At 43.5% G+C, this 24,448-nt stretch overlaps 1 protein-coding gene and 1 non-coding gene across 2 annotated transcripts in view; one reads left to right on the plus strand and one right to left on the minus strand.

Moving 5' to 3' along the window:
* Positions 1 to 24,448, plus strand: part of LOC124607108 (cholinesterase-like) — a 104,403-nt gene that overhangs the window by 53,317 nt on the left and 26,638 nt on the right. The window contains exons 6-7 of the mRNA XM_047139305.1: positions 3,711 to 3,861; positions 6,661 to 6,845. Of these exons, the coding sequence (XP_046995261.1) occupies positions 3,711 to 3,861; positions 6,661 to 6,845 (336 nt within the window). The remainder of the gene's footprint in view (positions 1 to 3,710; positions 3,862 to 6,660; positions 6,846 to 24,448) is intronic.
* On the minus strand, positions 13,866 to 13,938 carry Trnaa-agc. Its single transcript has one exon. It is a non-coding gene; the product is annotated as a tRNA-Ala (tRNA).

Consider the following 24,448-nt stretch of genomic DNA (forward strand, 5'->3'; position numbering starts at 1 on the left):
CGGACACACCAGGAACCGCGGTGTTGGCCGTCGAATGGCGCTAGCTGCGCAGCATTTGTGCACCGCCGCCGTCAGTGTCAGCCAGTTTGCCGTGGCATACGGAGCTCCATCGCAGTCTTTAACACTGGTAGCATGCCGCGACAGCGTGGATGTGAACCGTATGTGCAGTTGACGGACTTTGAGCGAGGGCGTATAGTGGGCATGCAGGAGGCTGGGTGGACGTACCGCCGAATTGCTCAACACGTGGGGCGTGAGGTCTCCACAGTACATCGATGTTGTCGCCAGTGGTCGGCGGAAGGTGCACGTGCCCGTCGACCTGGGACCGGACCGCAGCGACGCACGGATGCACGCCAAGACCGTAGGATCCTACGCAGTGCCGTAGGGGACCGCACCACCACTTCCCAGCAAATTAGGGACACTGTTGCTCCTGGGGTATCGGCGAGGACCATTCGCAACCGTCTCCATGAAGCTGGGCTACGGTCCCGCACACCGTGAGGCCGTCTTCCGCTCACGCCCCAACATCGTGCAGCCCGCCTCCAGTGGTGTCGCGACAGGCGTGAATGGAGGGACGAATGGAGACGTGTCGTCTTCAGCAATGAGAGTCGCTTCTGCCTTGGTGCCAATGATGGTCGTATGCGTGTTTGGCGCCGTGCAGGTGAGCGCCACAATCAGGACTGCATACGACCGAGGCACACAGAGCCAACACCCGGCATCATGGTGTGGGGAGCGATCTCCTACACTGGCCGTACACCACTGGTGATCGTCGAGGGGACACTGAATAGTGCACGGTACATCCAAACCGTCATCGAACCCATCGTTCTACCATTCCTAGACCGGCAAGGGAACTTGCTGTTCCAACAGGACAATGCACGTCCGCATGTATCCCGTGCCACCCAACGTGCTCTAGAAGGTGTAAGTCAACTACCCTGGCCAGCAAGATCTCCGGATCTATCCCCCATTGTGCATGTTTGGGACTGGATGAAGCGTCGTCTCACGCGGTCTGCACGTCCAGCACGAACGCTGGTCCAACTGAGGCGCCAGGTGGAAATGGCATGGCAAGCCGTTCCACGGGACTACATCCAGCATCTCTACGATCGTCTCCATGGGAGAATAGCAGCCTGCATTGCTGCGAAAGGTGGATATACACTGTACTAGTGCCGACATTGTGCATGCTCTGTTGCCTGTGTCTATGTGCCTGTGTTTCTGTCAGTGTGATCATGTGATGTATCTGACCCCAGGAATGTGTCAATAAAGTTTCCCCTTCCTGGGACAATGAATTCACAGTGTTCTTATTTCAATTTCCAGGAGTGTAATTTCTTTTGGGCAGTGAATTCCTTTTGCCTAAGTGTTGAGTTGCCCCAGAATATTATTCCGTATGACATCAGAGAGTGGAAGTATGCAAAGTATGTTAGCTTACTAATTTCTACATCCTCAAAACTGGCAATTATTCTGATTGCAAAAGTTTCTGAACCTAGTCGCTTTATGAGATCCAAAATATGAATTTTCCAATTAAGATTCTCATCTATATGTACACCGAAAACCTTACTATGCTCTACCCTGTCTACTGACTTCTTTTGATGTGTTATGTTTATTGAAGGATCTATACTTTTTACAGCAGAAAATTGGACGTGCTGTGTTTTTTCAAAGTTCAGAGCAAGCCCATTCGCCGAAAACCAATTAATACCTTTTCCAAAGACCTTATTTGTATCATTTTCTATCGGACTCTCTTTTACTGGATTAATAATTATGCTTGTATCATCAGCAAACATTGTCAGTTCAACATCTTGTTTCACATAAGAAGGGAGGTCATTCACATACATCAGGAACAGGAGGGAACCCATGATCGAACCTTGTGGAAACCTAATGTAATTTCACCCCAGTTAGATGAAGTGGCAAACTCCTTTGAATCCCTTGAAGCATATAAAGAGACTTTTTGCTTCCTGTTCTGTAGACATGACTTAAACCACTCATATGCTGTTCCATTTATACCATAGAACTGTAATTTCTCTAACATAATGTCGTGGTTCACACAACCAAATGCTTCCTACTGATGACATTTTACTATTTAAAGACTCTATTATGTGGACAGTGAAACTGTATATTGCTGCCTCAGTGGAACAGCATTTCTGAAATCCGAACTGTGATTTACTAAGTATCCCATAACTGTTGAGATGGCTAACCACTCTTGAGTACATTACTTTCTTAAAGATTTTTGAAAATGCTGTAAGCAAGGATACTGGCCGATAATTATTGACATCTGTGGTTTCCCCCTTTTTGTTGAGAGGCCTGACAATGGCATATTTTAACCTGTCTGGAAGCCGGTTCTGGATATCACCATTTTACTACGCACGATGTACAATGGTACACGAGAAGCTTAGGAACTTAGCTGTTTTGGATATGCTTCCGACCATGGCCCGAAAGCCCTTGATCATGCCCTTTTGGACTCAGATATATCGCTCCGTTTGCTAACTACAACGACTGCACTGTTTTCCGCGTCCCTGCGACGCCTTTACATACCCTCGACTGCTCGTGCTACAAGCTGTCGTCTGCGAGTTGTTATTGCAGGTTGACGTCGATTATAGTCGGTGGTCACATTAATGTGTGCAACATGCCATTGGATTAAATGTGTTCGAAACATATTACATCAAGGAGTATTCGGAGGTAGATTTCATTTTGAGATAGGGTTACGCATATTTCCTGCATTCGAAGAAAGGTAACAGAAGTCGTACCAAAAGTTACTATCTTCGAGTTGTTCAGGTCCTTCAAAAAGAATCAACTGATTCTTTGTGGTGTTTGGGTATTCTGGGTGAGACGTGGATCTCAGTACCGACACAGTAATGAAATAAAATCCTGAAAGTCGGTGGTCCCGAACCAAGAAAGGGGAAATCGACTATGTATCCTGGGAATCAAAAGAATCTTTGCTATTAATAATCTTGAAAAGGGTAAGAAAAAGGTGAACGCTACCCAACTCTCCGGGAAAAACTTTGTAAAGAAATATGTAGAAGGTGGTCTGAATTTGATGTCAGCTTTCATTAAGGCAGTGATAGCTGCTTTGCCTACAGAAAATTGAGAGACTTCTCTTATGAAATAACGCAACATGACATTTAGTATCTTTTGACTTCTACCGATTCCGATATATACATAAATCCGTGACTAGAAATTCAGTAGATTCGTTTTGGCAGCCGCATCGAACTAATTAGCTGGAATTTTATTTTTCGAAGGAAGTGGGGCACAGAAATAACTGGTTAAAATGCCGCCGAATTACAATTAAACCAAAGATTATAGCTGATATGTCTTGTTTTCTCATGTTCATCAATGCCCGCAATTTCAGGTCCCTGCTTGAGTTACCTGTACTGCTTCTGTCATCTCACTCCTTTGCTACTCCCCATGTCCTCGATAATCGCGACATTGGCCTCTGCTACAGTGAGCTGCTGCGCAAATATTTGCTGTACTTTCACCTGCTGAAACGTTAGCGACAGTTTATCACTACTCCACTGTTCTTCGCTGTCACTTCAGATTTTTAGTTACGCCATTCTCTAGTTATTCAAAGCCATTCCAGATTTTGGGCCATGGAGAACCTAGCATTTATCAGTGGAAGAAATGAAAGTTATTGTTTAATGTTCCTTTCACGAAGAGTTTCAAGGCGACGATTTATTACTTGAGATGACTCAACATCCTGACAGGTAAGCCGTATTCGATTCTGGTTTCAGGAACAGGCGCTGTTCTCTTATTCTCCTTGGTGGCCGCACATTGAGCCAGAATTGGAGGGTGCCTTTTTCTCGGAATCTCCTATTCAGATGCTCACCGATGGACGATTCAACCGAGTGCCTATTCTGACTGGGGTCACTTCCGCCGAGTTGGGTTTGTATCCACGAATTTCCAGTGTCATAATAAAAAGCACAGCGTAACGTTGGTGCTAGACGTCTCTGTAACTGATAATAAACGTAAATGGTTGCCATTTCCCAGAACAGCCTTCTACCTCTAACGTATTGAGTTTCTCGTTACAGTTAACCCTTTCATGAATAAAATTTATTTAGCATATGTTTGAAAACTAAAAGATCAAAACCTGTCTTCTTTTCTGATAAATAATGTAATTTAACCACAAAAAATTTTAAGTTGACTGATTCTGAAAAAAGGTGAAGTGGGACACGTATGTGCCATGAACCCTACTAGATCCGTGTTTTCGTGTGGTCGTAGGATTTCCAGAACTCAATTTTTGACTTTAGAATAATTTTATAATGATGGAAATTATTAAAAAAAACTAGTACCAAAACACTTTTATTTTACTGACAATGAAAAATATGAAATATGCTACACAAGTTTTCAACATTTTATCATGTCTTTGACGTATCACACACCAATGTTTTCTACATTTTATGAAGTTTTCTGGAGCGTATACGTCCCACTACATACAAATTATTTGCAAACCACGACAACTACTGCTGTGTGTATTAATGTTTCAAAACAATGTCTATTATTTATAAGAAAATACGTTAGATACTTCAGGCATTTTTGGAAAGGAGAAAATGATGATTTGATCTGATTTTCGTGAAACAGACACTCTATAAACACACGTCGCTCCATTCGATCACTTACAGCCTTCAGCATAACCATCTCATGGTATGTAATACACACATCAAAAGAAGTTTTGCATCAGCTCGTTCCCAGAGCTCCTGAAGATGGACGTTGACTGTGGATATTGTATCACAGACACAGTCCCTTTGACTGTTCAGATATGTCACTAAACCAGCACAAAGATATAAACAACCATGCATGAGCAGCGTCTATTAGACGGAGTGTGTCCGGCAGCCGATCATTTCCAGTCATTCCACCAGGAAGGAGGTACACGACTCGTGTTGTCTGTAGTTCAACCATGCCTAGACGGTCAATACCGCGGTTCGATCGCGTCCGCATTGATACTTGGTGCCAGGAAGGTCTCTCAACAAGGGAAGTGTTCAGGCGTCTCGGAGTGAACAAAAGCGATGTTGTTCGGACATGGATCAATCCACAGAGACAGGAACTGTCAATGGTATACCTCGCTCAGACCGCCCGAGGGCTACTACTGCAGTAGATGACCGCTACCTATGGATTATGGCTCAGAGGAATCCTGACAACTACGCCACCATGCTGAATCATGCTCTTCGTGGAGCCACAGGACGCCGTGTTACGACTCAAACTGTGCGCAAGAGGCTGCATGATGCGCAACTTCATTCCCGACGTCAGTGGCGAGGTCCACCTTCGCAACCACGACACCATGCAGCGCAGTTCAGATGGGGCCAACAACATGCCGACTGGACCGCACAGGTATGGCATCACGTTCTCTTCACCGATGAGTGTCGCATGTGCCTTCAACCAGACAATCGTCGGAGACGTGTTTGGAGGGAACCCGGTCAGGCTGAACGCCTTAGACACACTGTCCAGCGAGTGCAGCAAGGTGGAGGTTACCTGATGTTTTGAAATGGCATTAGGTGGGGTCATCGAAGGCACCGTAACGGCTGTACGATACGTGAATACTATCCTCTGACCAACAGTGCAACCATACCGGCAGCATATTGGCGAGGCATTCGTCTTCGTGGACGACAATTCACGCCCCCATCTTGCAAAAAAAAAAAAAAAAAAAAAAAAAAGGTTCAAATGGCTCTGAGCACTATGGGACTCAACTGCTGAGTTCATAAGTCCCCTAGAACTTAGAACTACTTAAACCTAACTAACCTAAGGGTAGCACACACATCCATGCCCGAGGCAGGATTCGAACCTGCGACCGTAGCGGTCGCGCGCTTCCAGTCTGTAGCGCCTAGAACCACTCGGCCGCTCCGGCTGGCGGTCATTAGTCCCCTAGAACTTAGAACTAGTTAAAGCTAACTAACCCAAGGACATCACACACATCCATGCCCGAGGCAGGATTCGAAACTGCTACCGTAGCGGCCTCGCGGTTCCAGACTGCAGCGCTTAGAACCGCACGGCCACTTCGGCCGGCCCCATCATGCACTTCTTGCGAATGACTTCCTTCAGGATAACGACACTACTCGACTAGAGTGGCCAGCATGTTCTCCAGACATGAACCGTATCGAACATGCCTGGGATAGATTGAAAAGGGCTGTTTATGGGCGACGAGACGCACCAACCACTCTTAGGGACCTACGCCGAATCGCCGTTGAGGAGTGGGACAATGTGGACCAACAGTGCCTTGATGAACTTGTGGATAGTATGCCACGACGAATACAGGCATGCATCAATGCAAGAGGACGTGCTGCTGAGTATTAGAGGTACCGGTGTGTACAGAAATCTGGACCACCACCTATGAAGTTCTAGCTGCATGGTGGTACAACATACAATATGTGGCTTTCATGAGCAATAAAAAGGGTGGAAATGATGTTTATGTTGATTTGTATTGTAATTTCCAGTACAGGTTCCGGAACTCTCAGAACCGAGGTGATGCAAAAGTATTTTTGATGAGTGTATTTTTCTCCATGTTCCGAAAACATCTAGCTACATCCTATCACTAGGCAGACATAGACGTCCCAAAGCTCCAAACTACGTATTACTTTAGTGGGACAGATTTATCCCATCAGCTACGAAAGGGTTAAGACTAATTATGTACTGTTGTATATTCAATCATAATGGCTTTTACCTGTGTCTTTACCTGACATTCGTGTACAGGTTACAATTTAGTGAACGACGAAGACAAAATCAGCAATCTGAACAACACGTTTGTGGAGTCGGTGGGCCCCAACTTGCACTTACCAACACCAGAGCAGCAAGAGGAGGCAGCTCTTAAACTTAGGGAGTTCTACTTCGGCAACGACAGTATATCTGCGAAATCCGATGCTGACGAGCTTGTGGCTGTAAGTAAATCAGCAACTACACTTAGTGCATACATACTTATAAACCAAATACTTATTTATTTCCCATCATGTACGAGTTTGCTGCCCAGTGGCTACGGGTACATTGTGGTAACTACTACGCACAAAGGAAAGCAGCTTACAGTTTTAGAATAAGGCCTTGTCGTTACATAAATTGCAGGAAAACATATCAGTATAAAATAAAATTAAAGTTAAATGTGAGACCTGAGTTTCTGCCAGCGTAGACAAAGTTCAAATTGAAAGTTTACCGTCTTACCTCCTTGCCTAGGGACACCAGATGAAAGCTGATGTCGTCAAGCCCTGAATCAAAATTGCGCAACGGATAACTGGGGAGAGGAGCTTGAGAGCGCTACCTAGAGAGCGTGTCCTTTCTGTACGACACTAGGCAAGGGGCTGGAGGACCCACACATAATTTTACAACTTGTAGCTCGGGTGTATTATATTCTAATCTGCACGCACATTTCTACGGGTAAGACGGAATTGCGTTGGCCAAATGTATACCTTCAAAGTCTCCCAATATTTTACATAGGAGATTCACTATTTGAGGAGGATAACGGGCAAACTGGGGACCAGATACTTTAACACAGGTTGTCAAATTTCCAGAATAAAACGAGCACATTCATTACCTTACGCAATCCGAAACTGGAAATAAACGAATTAGTACAAATATTCAAATACCTCTCTTCCATGCGTGAACATTGAGACAGACGCACTGAGGGTACGTCTGCTCACTTACCCGTCTTCTGTAACACTCCTCCGAATATGGCGGGCACTCGGAGGTCTTCCTGGGCCCCGGTGGAGGGGGTGGTCGAACCACTTGGCCGTGACCAACCTCTCCACCCCATATCTTGTGACACTGGAAAGTCTTTGACTTTTACCTGCCTGTGCTGTCTCTCTGATCCCCTAGCCGGGAGTAAGGTTGGCACTACTATACTACAGAACTACTTCCCAACAAAGATTTGGCCACGCTTTACGGAAAGGTGTGAGGAGGATTAGGAAAGTTCATGTGCAGATTCACATCCACGTACAAGAAACGCATAATACACGACACATATAAATACGTATTATGAAGCCTGACACATTTCTTTCCACCCGCCCACATGGGTTCTGTTGCACCCGCGGCCGGCTGCATCGTGTAATAAAATTGGCTGTGGAGCCGCCTCTGTTTCTATTTCCCGGTGCGAGCGAGCAGCGAAACCTGCTGCTTATAGAGCGGAAACTACTGTACCGTTTCAAAATGACCTATGGGTAAGCGGCCATGTGATGTCATCGATAACCACCGATATTTCGACAGGTGACCACGCTGTCATTTTTGAGGCAAAAATACAGCAAGTAAGCGATGTGCAAGTGAATTTAAAATCTCGGTTTGCAGAGAAAATCCGGAAAGATGACACACACACACACACACACACACACACACACACACACACACACGCACACACATACACACAAGCTCACACAGAGTAAACACTAGCGCCATCACACAGATGACCGACGACAGAAGTTATCGACAGTGAAAGGGAGAGATTTAATATTTTGCACCGACACCCAAGCGTTTCCCAGTGGTTGATTTTCTTAGTTATATTGAACAGGGCGTTTTTAAATACCTTCAGTGGTTGCAGAGGAGGCTAGGCGCGAGGCATGTCGACTGTTGAAATTTGAAAATTTGTGGTAAGGTCTTATGGGACCAAACTGCTGAGGTCATCGGTCCCTAAGCTTACGCACTACTTAATATAACTTACACTAACTTACGCTAAGGACAACACACACACACACACACTCATGCCCGAGGGAGGACTCGAACCTCCGATGGGGACAGCCGCGCGGTCCGTGACAAGACGCGGCTACCCCACGCGGCCCTGTCAACTGTTCACAAAGGCACATCCACCCAAGGGTAATACAACAGCAGCAGATAGGACTGCTTTACGTTCATTTAATGTTGATCTGGATACTGTTATTTTACCTGCGGACAAGGACGATACTACAGTTGTTCTGGAGAAACAGGATAACGTTCAAAAGACGCAGTGTGTACTAAATGATTCAGCGTATCGGAAGATCGGTGCTGACGTCACAAATCCTGGTGAGAAGAAATTAACAGCCTCCTGAAGAAAAGTTCCTTGTGCAGGAGACTGTCAAGAGTCTTAATCCTTACTGTGCTGCTCCCCCTGCGCTATAGGGCCTTCCGGAGATCCACAAAGGAAGGATTTCTCTGTGAGTAACATTGGTGCTCCGACATATCGTGTAGAAAAACACCTTGTTACTCCTTTGAGCCCGCTAGTTGGTCGGTATGAGTATCACATTAAGAACTAGGATGATTTCTCACGTTGATCTGCATTATATTACAGTTAGTTTTGGTGTGGTCTCTATCTTCAATCGTGTGTCACTGTCTCCTTCGTTACGGTTAATTGAGGTTAGATTTGAAGTAACGAACTAGTTTCGACACGTGTTGACTTCCACTTACTTTTTGTTCAATGACTAGTACTATGAGTAAACGCCGGCCGGTCTGACCGAGCGGTTCTAGGCGCTTCAGTGTGGAACCGCGCGACCGCTACGGTCGCAGGTTTGAATCCTGCCTCGGGCATGGATGTGTGTGATGTCCTTAGGTTAGTTAGGTTTAAGTAGTTCTAAGTTCTAGGGGACTGATGACCTAAGATGTTAAGTCCCATAATGCTCAGAGCCATTTGAACCATTTTATGAGTAAACAAGTGGAGATCCGAAGGGAAGCCCGTTGTCACCTGTTATTGCAAATTTGTTGAAAGACATCAGGGAACATGTTTTGGAGTCGGCGGCTTTCAGACGTTTGTGTACGATACATTTGTTGTGTTGTCTTATGGCAGTGATAATCTGAACGACTTTTTAGAAGACCCAAATTCAATCCGCCCGAATATTCGTTTCACGATGGAAATGGAAATGGATGACTGCCTTTCCATCCTTAGTGCTTTGGTCAGGAGGAAGATTGATGCTACGTTGGAAGATGCTGTTTATAGGAAGCCTACACACTCACTTATATCTACAGTCTGATTATTGTCACCACGCGGCTCGGCGTGAAGGGGTACTTCATACCTCGGTTCACATGGCCCGCGTCATTGCAGATCCTGAAAGATTGTCAGCCGAGTTAGCCCATACTGAGGTCATCTTCTATCAGAATGGATAAAGTGAAAGACAGATCAGACTAGCGCTGCGCTATCGACCAACAGTGCACCGGGTGAGTGATGATACTAGCGAGTTGGTACCAAGGTCTACGGCCATTCTGCCGTACGCAGGAGCATCTCTAAGACTGGTCATATTTTGCGGAAATATGGTGAGAAATGTTTTTTATGACCTCCATCTAAGGTTAGGGCCCTTTTAAGTTCCATTAGCGTTCTGGCTTGCTTAGGGCGCTGTCGCTCGTATTCCTTGCTGTTGTGGCATGCCATATATTGGTCAGACTGACAATGACTATCAGTTCTTACAAGAACTGCCATTACAGGTACCCTTAAAAAACAGATAAACAGACACAATTCTATACCATCTTTTTTTTTCAAATATATGTTGAATACTAGCTGTACCCATTGCACATCAATAATTTTGTTATCCTGAGTTTGTAAGGGTTCCTTTTTTTCAGCTAGTAATCGAAGTGAGATTTTGCCACCAGAGCAGCACTAACTAACCGCTTCTTCCTTGCATTTCAATGCATCACAGTGCCCACATTTTTTATTCATTCTCCCTCAGATGGCTCATCGATGATGAACGTAGTGAATTAATGGATCACAATGAAGTGCAGTCTCACTGGAAGCCTCCTACGTTCTACGAGTACATGCGAAGGCACGACGTGACTCCGTCTTTCGTACAGCATTTAAATGACGGTGTCGGTGTTAGTCTTGGCTCAAAGGGCTCTGAGCACTATGGGACTTAACTTCTGAGGTCATCAGTCCCCCAGAACATAGAACTACTTAAACCTAACTAACCTAAGGACATCACACACATCCATGACCGAGGCAGGATTCGAACCTGCGACCGTAGCGGTCGCGCGGTTCCGGACTGTAGCGCCTAGAACCGCTCGCCCACCCCGGCCGGCTGTGAGTCTTCAGGTGTCTCAAAAGCTATAGGAGGCGCGTAACACACAGCATCTAAAATGCGACGGGCTTGAGACTTTTCTGATGTCTCTCCAACTCTTAAGACCGCATGATGTTCTAAGGTCCGGCGGATCTGAGAGTGATACGAGATCTGTTGTGTTCGAGTAACTTCCGCAGGTCGAGCTCTCTAAGAATTATGTGCTGAATCAGACTCACTTTTGCGACGGATACCGTTAAATAAGTAACATTAATAGGTCCTAATTTGTTTCTTGAGGCTTTCCCGCTGTAATAGTTTTAAACACCGTTCTCGGGCTTACCGGAGAATTTCATTGGCGTATCTCTAGAATATTTCGCCGTAAAAACTGTCCAGCTTCGCCAGGGTGTATTAATTCTTTTTAAAATTCCAGAAAACACGCGCACGAGTAAACATGGGATTCGTACTGTCAAGGAATAATCTATAAGCACTCAGAGTCACCGACCTCCGCGGAAGCGTCGTCTGCATCCCGCTCACGTATACCATGTTTACAAATAGTAAGTTCTCAAAAAGTTAAAACGAATTTTCGAAATAGCCTATTTTCTTCCTCGGGGCTCAAGCCATACTCATACCACATTTCATATTCATCTACATCATACTCCGCAAGCCACATAATGGTGTGTGCCGGGGGCACTTTCGGTACTACTATCTGATCTCTCCAACCCTGTTCCACTCACGAATAGTGCGTGGGAAGAATGATTGTCGGTAAGCCTCTGTATTGGCTCTAGTTCCTCGAATTTTCTCCTCGTGGTCAATACGCGATTTGTATGTGTGTGTGTGTGGGGGGGGGGGAGTAATATGTTGTCTGACTCCTCCTGAAAAATGCTGTCCCGAAATTTCAATAGCAAATCTCTCCGTGATGCACTAAACCTCTCTTGTAGCGTCTGCCAATGGAATTTGTTTAGCATCTCCGTTACGCTCTCTTGCCAGCTAAGCGATACCGTGAAGAAACGCGCCGCTCTTCGTTGGATCTTCTCTATCTCCTCTGTCAGTCCTACCTGATAGGGATCCCAGATAGATGAACAATACTAAAGAATCGGGCGAACAAGCGCCTTATAAGCAACTTCTTTCTTGGATGAGATACATTTCCTTAAGATTCTTCCGATTAATCTGAGTCTGGTGTCTGCTTTTCCTACTATCTGTTTTATGTGGTCATTCCAGTTAAGGTCGCTCTGGATAGTTACGCCTAGATATTTTACGGCAGACGCTGTCTCCAGCTGTTTGTCATCAATAGTGTAGCTGTACAGTAGTGGATTTCTTTTCCTATGTACGCGCAACATGTTACATTTATTTACGTTCAGGGTCAGGTCAACTGTCAGAGTCTGCACCATTCCTCAATTCTCTGCACGTCGTTCTGCAAATTCTTGCTATCTTCTGGCGTTGCTAATTTGATGTAAACAACTGCAACATCTGCGAATAGTCTTAAAGAGCATGAGACGCTTTCTACTCGATCACTTATATATCCTGTAAACAGCAACGGTGCTATCACGCTTCCCTGTGGTACTCCGGATATTACTTTTGTTGTGGACTGGCAAGACAGCCAAGCCACTAGGAGGAAGCCGAAAGGCACGCGTTTAAGCTCACGCAGGCTGGCCTGAGGTCTCGAACAGTTAAAGGAGTTGAGTCTAGTAAAAAAAGTGCGGAGCTTCTGGAATACTTAACTTTAACCCATAATTGGTGAACATCGCTCTTGACGGTACATGTTTTATAGCATCAATAGTGACTGGTAATAGCGCCTTGCTAGGTCGTAGCAAATGACGTAGCTGAAGGTTATGCTAACTATCGTCTCGGCAAATGAGAGCGTAATTTGTCAGTGAACCATCGCTAGCAAAGTCGGCTGAACAACTGGGGCGAGTGCTAGGAAGACTCTCTAGACCTGCCGTGTGGCGGCGCTCGGTCTGCAATCACTGATAGTGGCGACACGCGGGTCCGACGTATACTAACGGACCGCGGCCGATTTAAAGGCTGCCACCTAGCAAGTGTGGTGTCTGGCGGTGACACCACAACTTTAACATCTGTCGATTTAGTTCCGTCAAGAGTAACGTGTTGAGTTCCACCTGCAATAAAATCTTGAATCCAGTTGCTGGTTTGCTCCGATACCTCGTCAGCTAGTATTTTTTTCATTAAACAGCAATGGAGGACGGTGGCAGATGTCTCACTGAAAGCAAGGAACACGGCATCAATCTGAACTCCGTTGTCCACTGCGCTGTGGATGTCATGGAGGAACAGAGCGAGCTGAATTTCGCAGGATCTCTGTTTGCGGAACCCATGTTGATTTCCGCAAAGGTGGTGTTCATTTTCCAAGGACGTCATAGAGCATAAAACATGTTTCACACTTCTACAACAGATTGACGTCAACGATATAGGTTTATAATTGTGTGCATATGCGTTACGGCCTTTCTTAGAAACGGGAATGACATGTGCTTTTTTCCAGTCGTTAGGTACCTTTCGTTGTTCAAGCGATCTACGATAAATTACTGATAGAAGGGGAGCAAGTTCTTTCACACAATTTTTATAGAATCTTATAGGTAAATCATCTGGTCCTGAAACCTTTCCACTACTAAGCAACTGTAGCTGGTTTTCAATTCCGCGATCGGTTATCTCAATATCTGCCATTTCGACGTTCGCACGACGATTGAAAGGAGGGACAGTGTTACGTTCTTCCACGGTGAAACAACTTCGGAAGGCCGAATTCAGTATTTCTGCCTTCTCTCTGTTATCTTCCGTTTCCGTGCCGGTGTGGTCGCCTGAGAGAATGAATAGATGATTTTGAACCATTTACTGACTTTACATACGACCAAAATCTCTTCGCGTTTTACTGAGATCGTTTGACAGCGTCTTGCTTTCAGAATCATTGAACACTTTTCTCGTTCTACGATAATGACCGAAGCAGAAGAAACGAATTGAAATTTGTGCTGCGGCCGGGACTCGAACCCGAGTCTTCTTGCTTGCTAGGCAGAAATGCTAACCATTACACCACCACAACACTTTCGTTAACACTGCTGCACGAACTACCCAGGTTGAGTGCCCTCCACAACACAAACTTCCATTCATATATTCAGCCTATTTTCCCTTACATTTAATTATAAGATATAAGCTTCTCTCATTGCTCTCCTTACTCTCATTTTAGCTTCGTTCAGCTTTTGTTTGTCAGCTAGGTTTTTACTTCTCTTGAACTTGAGATGAAGTGTTCTTTGTTTACGTATCGCTTTCTAACGCGGCTATAGCATGGTAGATCTTTCCCATCCCTAAAAACAATGTCACACGATTCCCTATTCTGGCACCAATTTTGATGGCATAAATCTTCCAATTTGTACCTGGCAAGTTGAAGTCACCTCCTGTTACAACGGCATGATCAGGAAAATTACTAATGATATTCTGCAAGTTCTGTCTGAAGCGCTCTGTAACTACAGATCCTGACGCAGGTGGTCTATAAACGCATCCGATTACCATTTTTGACCTTTCTTTGATACTCAATTTCACCCAGATTAATTCACATTCGAAATGCGTGTTAACCTCGCTAGATTTTATCGAATTCTTTTACTGCAATAAACACGTCGCCACCATTGGCGACTAACCTCTCCTTACAATAAACATTCCGGTCTGGACTTAGGTTTTCATTGTCTTTGACGTCTGGCTTCAACCAGATTTCTTTTCCTAATACTATCTGTGCATTATAACGTTCAGTAAGCGATACTAATTTTGGGATCTTTCCTTGGATGCTCCTGCAGTTTACTAAAATCACATTGTTTTCTATCTCTGATCTGCGAGGACCAAGATTCTCTGAGGTCGCTGTGCCTGATTTAACAGGCAAATCATCTTTGCTCCCAAGAGAGGGGTTCTCTAACCTAAAAAAGCCCCATGTGCACGCCACACCTATTCCGCTACACTAGTAGCCGCTTCCTGCGTGTAGTGCACGCCTTACCTATGAAGGGAAACCCTACAATTCTGCACCCGATAGCAGAGGTCGAGAAACTCGCATCCTATACCGTTGCAGAGCCGTCTGAACCTCTGGTTTAGACCTTCCACTCTGCTCCAAACCAGAGGACCACCATCAACCCCGGGTACGATGCTACAAATAGACAGCTTAGTCTGCAGCTCGTGTGCGTTGCTGGTTGCCTTCACCAAATCAGCCAGCCGCCGAAAGGCGCCGAGGATGGCCTCAGAACCCAAGTGGCAGGCGTCATTCGGGCCGACATGTGCCACTACATGCAGCCGGTTGCACCCAGTGCACTCGATAGCCGCCGGCAGGGCCTCCTCCACATCACGGATGAAACTTCCCGGCAAACATACCGAATGCACACTGGAATTGTTTCCCGCCTTGCCTACAATTTCCGTGAGGGGCTCCATCACCCTCCTAACATTGGAGCTCCCAATGACTAGCATACCCTCCCTCTGTACTTGTCCGGACTGGACAGGAAAATCGACCGCTGGCCTAACAGGAGAGGTATCCAGTGCTGGCTCGGAGTTATCATCAGCACTGGGAAGCACCGATACTGCTCCCTCTTCCGCCTTCCGCCCAGTGACACGCGAACCCACTACTGTCTGCCACCCACTTTGGAGTGAGGAAGGACCGGTCAAATGTTGCCTATCGGAAGCCGCTGCGACGTCCGGGTCACCAGGGGATTCCAGTCGCACCAAAGGTGTCGCAGGTCTCGTCACTGGCGCCCCGACGTCCCCGCAGCTTCGAGCATTAGCTAGAAGCATGTCGACGGTAGCCAACGCAGATTCCAGCTGTAATTTCATCAAAATCGATTACGCCGTTTAGTCGTGAAAACGTGACAGATTTACTTCCGTTTTTATAATATTGGAATTGATATTATAGTGTGTAATATGAATCAAACAAGTAAAGGATTGCATAGGCATTGTATTAATTCCGTTGAACTGTATTATGTAGAAAAAACCAAACAACAAAAGCATTTTCAGAAATATGATCAAGATCAAAAGTGAAGACTACATCTAAACACACTCTACATCTACATGGATACTCTGCAAATCACATTTAAGTACCTGGCAGAGGGTTCATCGAACCACCTTCACAATTCTCTATTATTCCAATTTCGCATAGTGTGCGGAAAGAATGAACGCCTATATCTTTCCGTACGAGCTCTGATTTCCCTTATTTTATAGCGGTGATCGTTCCTCCCTATGTAGGTCGGTGTCAACAAAATATTTTCGCATTCGGAAGAGAAAGCTGGTGATTGGAATTTCATGAGGAGATTCCGTCGCAACGAAAAACGCCTTTTTTTAATGATGTCCATACCAAATCCTGTATCATTTCTGTGACACTCTCTCCGATATCTCGCGATAATACAAAACTTGATGCCTTTCTTTGAACTTTTTCTATGTGCTCCGCCAGTCCTATCTGGTAAGGATCCCACACCACACCGCGCAGCAGTATTCTAAAAGAGGACGGACAAGCGTAGTGTAGACAGTCTCCTTAGTAAGTCTGTTACATTTTCTAAGTGTCCTGCCTATAAAACGCAGTCTTTGGTTAGCCTTCCCCACAAAATTTTCTTTGTGTTCCTTCCAAATTTCATATTAAGTTGTTCGTAATTGTAATACCTAGGTATTTAGTTGAATTTACGGCTTTTAGATTAGACTGATTTATCGTGTAACTGAAGTTTAACCAGTTCCTTTTAGCAGTCATGTGGATGACTTCACACTTTTCGTTATTAACGGTCAACTGCCACTTTTCGCACCATTCAGATAACTTTTCTAAATCATTTTGCAGTTTGTTTTGATCTTCTGATGACTTTATTAGTAGATAAACGACAGCGTCATCTGCAAACAACAGAAGACCGGCTGCACAAATTGTCTCCCAAATCGTTTATATAGATAAGGAACAGCAACGGGCCTATAACACTACCTTGGGGAACGCCAGAAATCACTTCTGTTTTACTCGATGACTTTTCCTCAGTTACTACAAACTGTAACCTCTGACAGGAAATCACAAATCCACTCACATAACTGAGACGATATTCCATAAGCACGCAATTTCACTACGAGCCGCTGGCGTGGTACCTTGTCAAAAGCCTTCCGTAAATCCAGAAATACGGAATCGATCTGAAATCCCTTGTCAATAGCACACAACACTTCATGTGAATAAATAGCTAGTTGTGTTTCACAGGAACGATGTTTTCTAAACCCACTTTGACTGTGTGTCAATAGACCGTTTTCTTCGAGGTAATTCATAATGTTCGAACACAATATGTTCCAAAATCCTGCTGCATATCGATGTTAACGATATGCGCCTGTAATTTAGTGGAATACTCGTACTACCTTTCTTGAATATTGGTGTGATCTGTGCAACTTTCCAGTCTTTGGGTACGGATCTTTCGTCGAGCGAACGGTTTTATATGATTCTTAAGTATGGAGCTAATGCATCAGCATACTCCAAAAGAAACCTAACTGGTATACAGTCTGGACCAGAAGACTTGTTTTAATTAAGTGATTTATCCTACTCCGAGGATATTTACTTCTACGTTACTCGTGTTGGCAGCTGTTCTCGATTCGAATTCTGGAATACTTACTTCGTCATATTTTGTGAAGGCATTTCGGAAGGCTGTGTTTAGTAATTCTGCTTTGGCAGTACTGTCGTCGATAGTATCTCCATTGCTATCGCGCAGAGAAGGCATTGATTGTTTCTTGCCGCTAACATATTTCACATACGACCAGAATCTCTATGGACTTTCTGCCAGGTTTCGAGACACAGTTTCGATTTGGAAACTGTTATAAGTATCTCGCATTGAAGTCCGCGCTAAATTTCGAGCTTCTGTAAAAGGTAGCCAATCTTGGGGATTTTGCGTCTGTTTAAATTTGGCATGTTTGTTTCGTTGTTCTTGCAACAGTGTGCTAACCCGTTTTGTGTGCCAAGGAGGTTCAGCTCCGTCGTTTGTTAATTTATTTGGAATAAATCTCTCAATTGCTGCCGATTCTATTTCTTTGAATTTAAGCCACATCTGGTCTACACTTATATTATTAATTTGGAATGAGTGGAGACTGTCTCTCAGGAAGACTTCAAGTGAATTTTTATCTGTTTTTTGAATAAGTACATTTCTCGCTTATATGTCGAGGATTTGGGGATTACAATATTCAGTCTCGCTACGACAACCCTGTGTTCACTAATCCCTGAATCGGTTTTGATGCTCGTTGTGTACTCAGGATTATTTGTTGCTAACAGGTCAAGTGTGTTTTCACAACCGTTTACTATTCGCGCGGGTTCATGAACTAACTGCTCGAAATAATTTTCAGAGAATGCCTTTAGCACAATTTCAGATGATATTTTATGCGTACCTCCGGAATTAAACATGTATTTTCGCCAACATATCGAGGGTAAATTAAAGTCACCACCAACTATTATCGTATGAATCGGGTACGTGTTTGAGATCAAAGTCAAGTTTTCTTTGGACCTTTCAGCAACTGTATCATCTGGATTGGGAGGTCGGTAAAAGGCCAATTATTATTTTATTCCGGTTGCCAACAATGACCTCTTCCCATACTAACTCACAGGAAGTGTCTACCCAATTTCACGACAAGTTAAACTACTTCTGACAGCAACAAACACGCCACCGCCAACCGTGTTTAGCCTATCCTTTCGGAACACCGTTAGGTTCTTCGCAAAAATTTCGGCTGAACTTATATCTGGCTTTAGCCAGCTTTCAGTGCCTGTAACGATTTGAGCATCAGTGCTTTCCATTAGCGCTTGGAGCTCTGGTACTTTCCCAACACAGCTACGACAATTTACAACTGTTATACCAATGGTTCCTGTATCTACATTCTTCCCGTGTTCAGTCTTCACCATTTGTGAATGAAGCCCTTCTTGTGTTTTCCCGAGACCCTCTGACCGAAAAAACAGCTCAAGCCCACACCAGACTAAATAAGTATTCCAAACACTAAATATTTTTCCATAATTCGCGTAATATTCCTCAGATAAATATCTTGTACTATACCCTTTCCAGTGTAGCCTATGTCCTTCCTCGGCATTCAAGTTATATCCATACCAAATTTCTTCAAAATCGATTAAGCGGTTTACTCGTGAAAAATTAGCGGACAGACTTATTTTTCCGTTTATAATATTAGTATGAATTACATCGAAAGGTTTGCATATAATATTTTCAGTTCATAAACACAATGCTACCATACGCACTGTTACATATATACATCCACTCTACACATTGTAGTCAGACAGCGGGACCAGCTTTTTGTGTGTATGCCTCGTACATATTTGCTACATGCGATAATAATCACCTCAGCTGTGAAAACTGCCATTTCTCTAATCACAACATGAACAGATTCAGGCTATTATTCGATTGCTTTTGAAGGTCGTCCAATTTGCTTTTCATCTACAAAATATGATCGTGTGCCATTGTTGGCCGGGAAGCCCCACCCGAGGAAGTTCGGCCGCCGAGGTGCAAGTCTTATTTAATGTGACGTCTCTTTGGGCGACTTCCGTGTCGGTGATGGTGGATGATGATGAGGGCAACACAACACCCAGTCCACGAGGGGAGAAGATCTCCAACGTGGTCTGGAATCGAACACAGGACCGCCGCATAGTAGGCAACGCGTTTCCACTCAGCTGAGCAGGTGGACTTTCATGTACAATTTTCTCTTATACTGATTTGCATATTGACACCCGTCTGAGAAAAGTATGTGCATTTTCTGTCCATTCTCCGTATATTCACTAATTTCTATTACTAACGATGACTTTACAAGACTAGAAACAACAATTTTCTGGCCAAACATCATGCACAGCGATCGTTTTGATGATTTCATCTTCACGAAATCTCGCAATGGCACCGCAGTCCCCTCTGTGGTACACGGTATAGTGTGATGAGAAAAAATATCTTTCCGATGCGTTATAAAATTGTTTCACTCAGTTCAGTACCTAACAAATGCTGCAAGATTCATGTAAGCTCTACAGGTACGTCAGCTGGCTCAGTTCAAAATATTCAGCAATTATAAACAAAATAACAACTTGGGTGTGATGACCATGTATTCGTAATTTATTCGTGACTGAGATCAGGCGCAATAGTCATGTAAAAGGTGCAACGGTCATGTAAAACAGTTTTTTAAGGATTAGTATAAACGCGCATGACTGTGTAACGGCCCAGTCCGTTAAGCACAGCAAAAATTAACAGGGTTTTAAGACTACAAAAAAACAGAAAGCTGAGAAGCTGCTTACAAACTCTCAACAGAACGAGACAGAATGGCTGAAATATTGTTCACGGCTGTTTTGGAGAGAGCCTGATATACTACTTTGAGGAACGCCATTCCCTTAGATGAAAGATTCTGAAAATGCGTCGCTGACACGGAAGTAGATGAAATATACTCCAAAAAAGCACTTCAAAACGGATGATACGAAAGTTTAGCAATACAATGGTTTTGTAGCGATACCTCACAGACGTCCGGAGTGTGTCTCACGAAACGTTCCTCACAAAGGTGAGCAGAGAATTGTTTCGTTGCAGAACCCGAGTGTACTGACGCTGGGAATGCGCTTTAAAAAGCCTGAAAACTGTGCAGTAGCTTACAATTTGCAAATAAAGACATAATCTCAGTGGAGATCTCCGTAACTTAACGTTTCAAAGAGTTTATATCACAGACCCATTCATAATTTTATAAAATAAACTGTTTGCAACAGTCAGTTTTATGATGAAGTAAAGAGCGTAAAACGACACATTTCCTTTCTATAGATCGTATGATAGCTTTTATGAAATCATTAAAATTTGTCGCGAGTGTGGCTCAAGTCCTAGTAGACGTGTTGTGAGTTATTTGTGATCCAGCCAGCCAGATACCAGACGCCTTGCAGAGAGCTGAAGTTTGCGAATATCCAAAGTACTTCTCATAGTTGGCAGTAAGTTGATGATAAACGTTGTTCAGTTCTTGTATTATATTGTGCGTCAGGGCCAACAATGTCGGAGCTGCCGCGGCAATTACAGTGACGTTGTGATCAACCCAGGTACGCACTCTTGTTGGTAGCCATCTCTAGATCTGTCTTCTCTGATTCTGCATGGTTTGTAATAGAACTCCAAAACCTTTCCCCTCTGGAAGGCACAGACAACGGGAAGCTTCCCACGCAAAAATGACTCCAGTTGGGTGGTACGTGGGTGTCGAGTGTTGGAACATCATCCTAACCCTCAAATGCTATGCGTGGAAATGTCAGGATAGTAGGATGACTAGTTCACAGGCCCCATGGGAAACAATTACTGCATTGTCTAATGGCTAGCTTACGTGGAGAACCATCTAGGTTGTGGGTGTCAACTGTAGGATGCCTCGTTTGTGGCAAATCTTGTATCAGTGAATCACTTTTGCATCTGAAAGTAAAGTTAGTGGTGCAAAACGCTTGTGAACAGATGCCAGGGCTAACTACGGCCAAGGCAACATACTTGAATGTATCTGCGATAGAGCGTATGCTAATGTAATAGGCACACGTAACGGAATACTCACTTGTAGGTTATTCCTGAATAAAACAGCGCAGCTATTGATTTTGACTAGCTCTAGCCGTCGGTAGGAGGTTTTACGCGTCATAATTGACACAGAACTAAAATAACTGCCCACCAGAGATGAATCTTGTAGATTAAAATATATAATTTTTTGTAATTAGCACATAAAACTATAATGTAACTGTGCTTGCGCAAATTTTATGATTTACAGGAGACCATATGTAAATTGTTACCTGAGAGAGAAAATGTTTTGAATATTTTTGTATATATAAACTCATGAGAAAAGCGTCAATGGAAAAAGCTGACGGTTCTAGGCGCTTCAGACTGGAACCACGCGGCCGCTACGGTCGCAGGTTCGAATCCTGCCTCGGGCATGGATGTGTGTGATGTCCTTAGGTTAGTTAGGTTTAAGTAGTTCTAGTTATAGCGGACTGACGACCTCAGATGTTAAGTCCCATAGTGCTCAGAGCCATTTGAAAAAGCTGAGAAGACTTAGTAGTGTAACTGAGTAATAGAAACGTTGACATACGAACTGGTGGGAAGATGGACTGGAAATAAGGGCGAAATGGTATGGTAGTGGTGGCTGTGTGATGTGAGGTCTGAGAAACACTTCATGATACAGTTATTGATTAAGAGCTAAAGTTATTAAAGAAAAAAAAAAACACAAACGTAAGAGGACATAAACTCCGGTGGCACACCACGAATTCTTTCCTTATGCCAACCTCCTCATCTCGGAGAACCACTTGTACCCTACATCCTCAATTATTTGTTGGGTGTGTTCCAATCTCTGTCTTCTTTTACAGTTTTTGCTATCTAACACTCCCTCTAGTACAATGGAAATTATTCCTTGATGTCTTCATACGTCGTATCATTCTGTCCCTACCTGTCATAGAAATGCCAAAATTAAGTACGTGTTCAATTGTGAATTGTAATATAGCATACATCTTACTTAAGTTATGTAGAAGATTATTTATTTCGTCCTTTCCACTCTGTATAGTATTTACATGTCGTCAGTGTAAAAAATAAATTTACTTCGGATTTTCATTGAAAAAAAAAGATTCAATATGATTCATAAATATATCAGCTACCATTCCACTTAGCGAATTGCCCATAGGCAACCCATCCTTGTGGCAATATACCTTATTGTTGAACGGAAAGCAGTTAAATTCTAGTACATTTTCAAGCAAATCAGTGAAGTCTTCTAGTTCTCAAGTATTCACCGTCTTATCCTTCAACAAATTGGGTTTAATAATATTTATTGTTTCTTTAACTGGAATGTTAGTGTAGAGGTTGTTAATGTTCAATGATAGAAACCTTGCATCGTAAAATGTCAATATTAAAATTCTCCTGGGCTATTTTTAATATGGAAATAATTTTCATTTGAGGATACTGTCTTTAAAATTTTATTCACTTTTTGTTTAGTAAATAAGACTTACAGTCAATGTTGTTATCAATAGATCAGATAGGGGTATCCTGTTTATGTAATTTAGGTTGGGCTTTCACTATGGGTAATAGCAGATTCATCACTTTCAAATACCTAAGCTTTTTCTTGTGGTAAAAACAAATAATTACTGTCATCAGCTAGTTTACTAATTTTAGCTTGGTAGGATCCTTAGTACCCTCACATATATCATCTTCATTAACGAGATCGAAAGTTTTGCTAATGTGCTTATCTTCTCTAGTAGGGAAAAGTGGGTCTTGATTAGGTACTATAACTTGTATAACTGTTAGTTTATTATTTATGAGTTTTAAGGCTTGGGGATCTTCACTAGATTTTGTTTATTTTCTCATTTTCAATAAATTGCTTAGTTTGCAGAGCAATTTTGAACTGTTCCAATCTACCAAGTGTAGCCATTTTTGTGACAGTCTTTAATTGTGCAATAATACATCTTACATTAATCGATTTAAGTCAGGTGCAATATTATATTTGAGACTTGTATACATTAATTCAGTTGGATTACTTGCAATTCGTCACTCGTGGATAAAAATATATGTATGCTACTTATGTTATCATAACTGCTTTGTTATTATTATTACACCGAGAATTAGTTTTCTTCAGATGGTATCTTTTGTTACATCCTGTTGTGTGATTATCTTATCTATGGAAGTGAGGACCACAGTAAAAAATCAAAGGTGAAAATCATACATTTCGTAAGTCAGATGTTCTTCTAACTTGTATACCTTTTTAATTTCGCTTTTAATCCAATACAAGCATTTGTAATTCTCAGTGACAGGTAAAACAGCCACCAGGACGCATTAGTGTTGTTTGTGTTTAGTGTTGGTACCAAGTCTGGTAGTGATGTGAAGAATGTCAAATTTGGAGTGATCTCTTTGAAGGGCAAGACGATGTTGCATATTTATTTGAAATAAAGTTATCAGCGTATTACAAGGCTTGAAAGGGTCCTCATTATGAGTCTCCGACTGTCCAGCTAATTGAATTGTGCAATATGTATTGTGGCGTATTCAAGTGGGACAGTGATCTGATGTTGGACTGCATGGGAATGGGATAGGAGGTGTACTCGTTGTCAAGATTCTGTTTAACCAAGTGTGGTCATCACAGGAGAGGATTGACATATTGTGTACTAAACACATTTTAACTCTTTCACGTCTGTGCTTGTCTTTCAGTAACAATCAATGGACTCCCTGTAGAATCCTGATCATCCCAAGCCATTCGTAAGAACCTAGAACCAGTCTGACTAGGGAATTACCGTCCTACGTGCTGGCTTCCCTGCAACTTCCTCGTCATCCCATAACACTGTTCGCAGAATAGAAGCGGCCTGACTAGAGAATTACTGCCCCATGTGTAGGCTTCCCTTTGCTGTCATGAGTGGGGAGCTTGGACTGGTCATGAGCAGTGTTGTGTTGTCTTCAGCGATGAGTAGTGGTTCTGCGTACCTAAGATGATCATTGTACAGTGGAGACCTGAGGTGAGATACCATGCTTAAAATGTTTTGGAGAGGCACAGCAGTGTTACTCCTGGCATCGTAGAGTGGGGAGCCACCAGGTATGAGCTGAGGGCATGACTGGCCGTGATTGATGGAAATTTGGTGACAC

The sequence above is a fragment of the Schistocerca americana genome, chromosome 3 (assembly GCF_021461395.2).
Source record: "Schistocerca americana isolate TAMUIC-IGC-003095 chromosome 3, iqSchAmer2.1, whole genome shotgun sequence".
NCBI classification, from domain to species: Eukaryota; Metazoa; Arthropoda; class Insecta; order Orthoptera; family Acrididae; genus Schistocerca; species Schistocerca americana.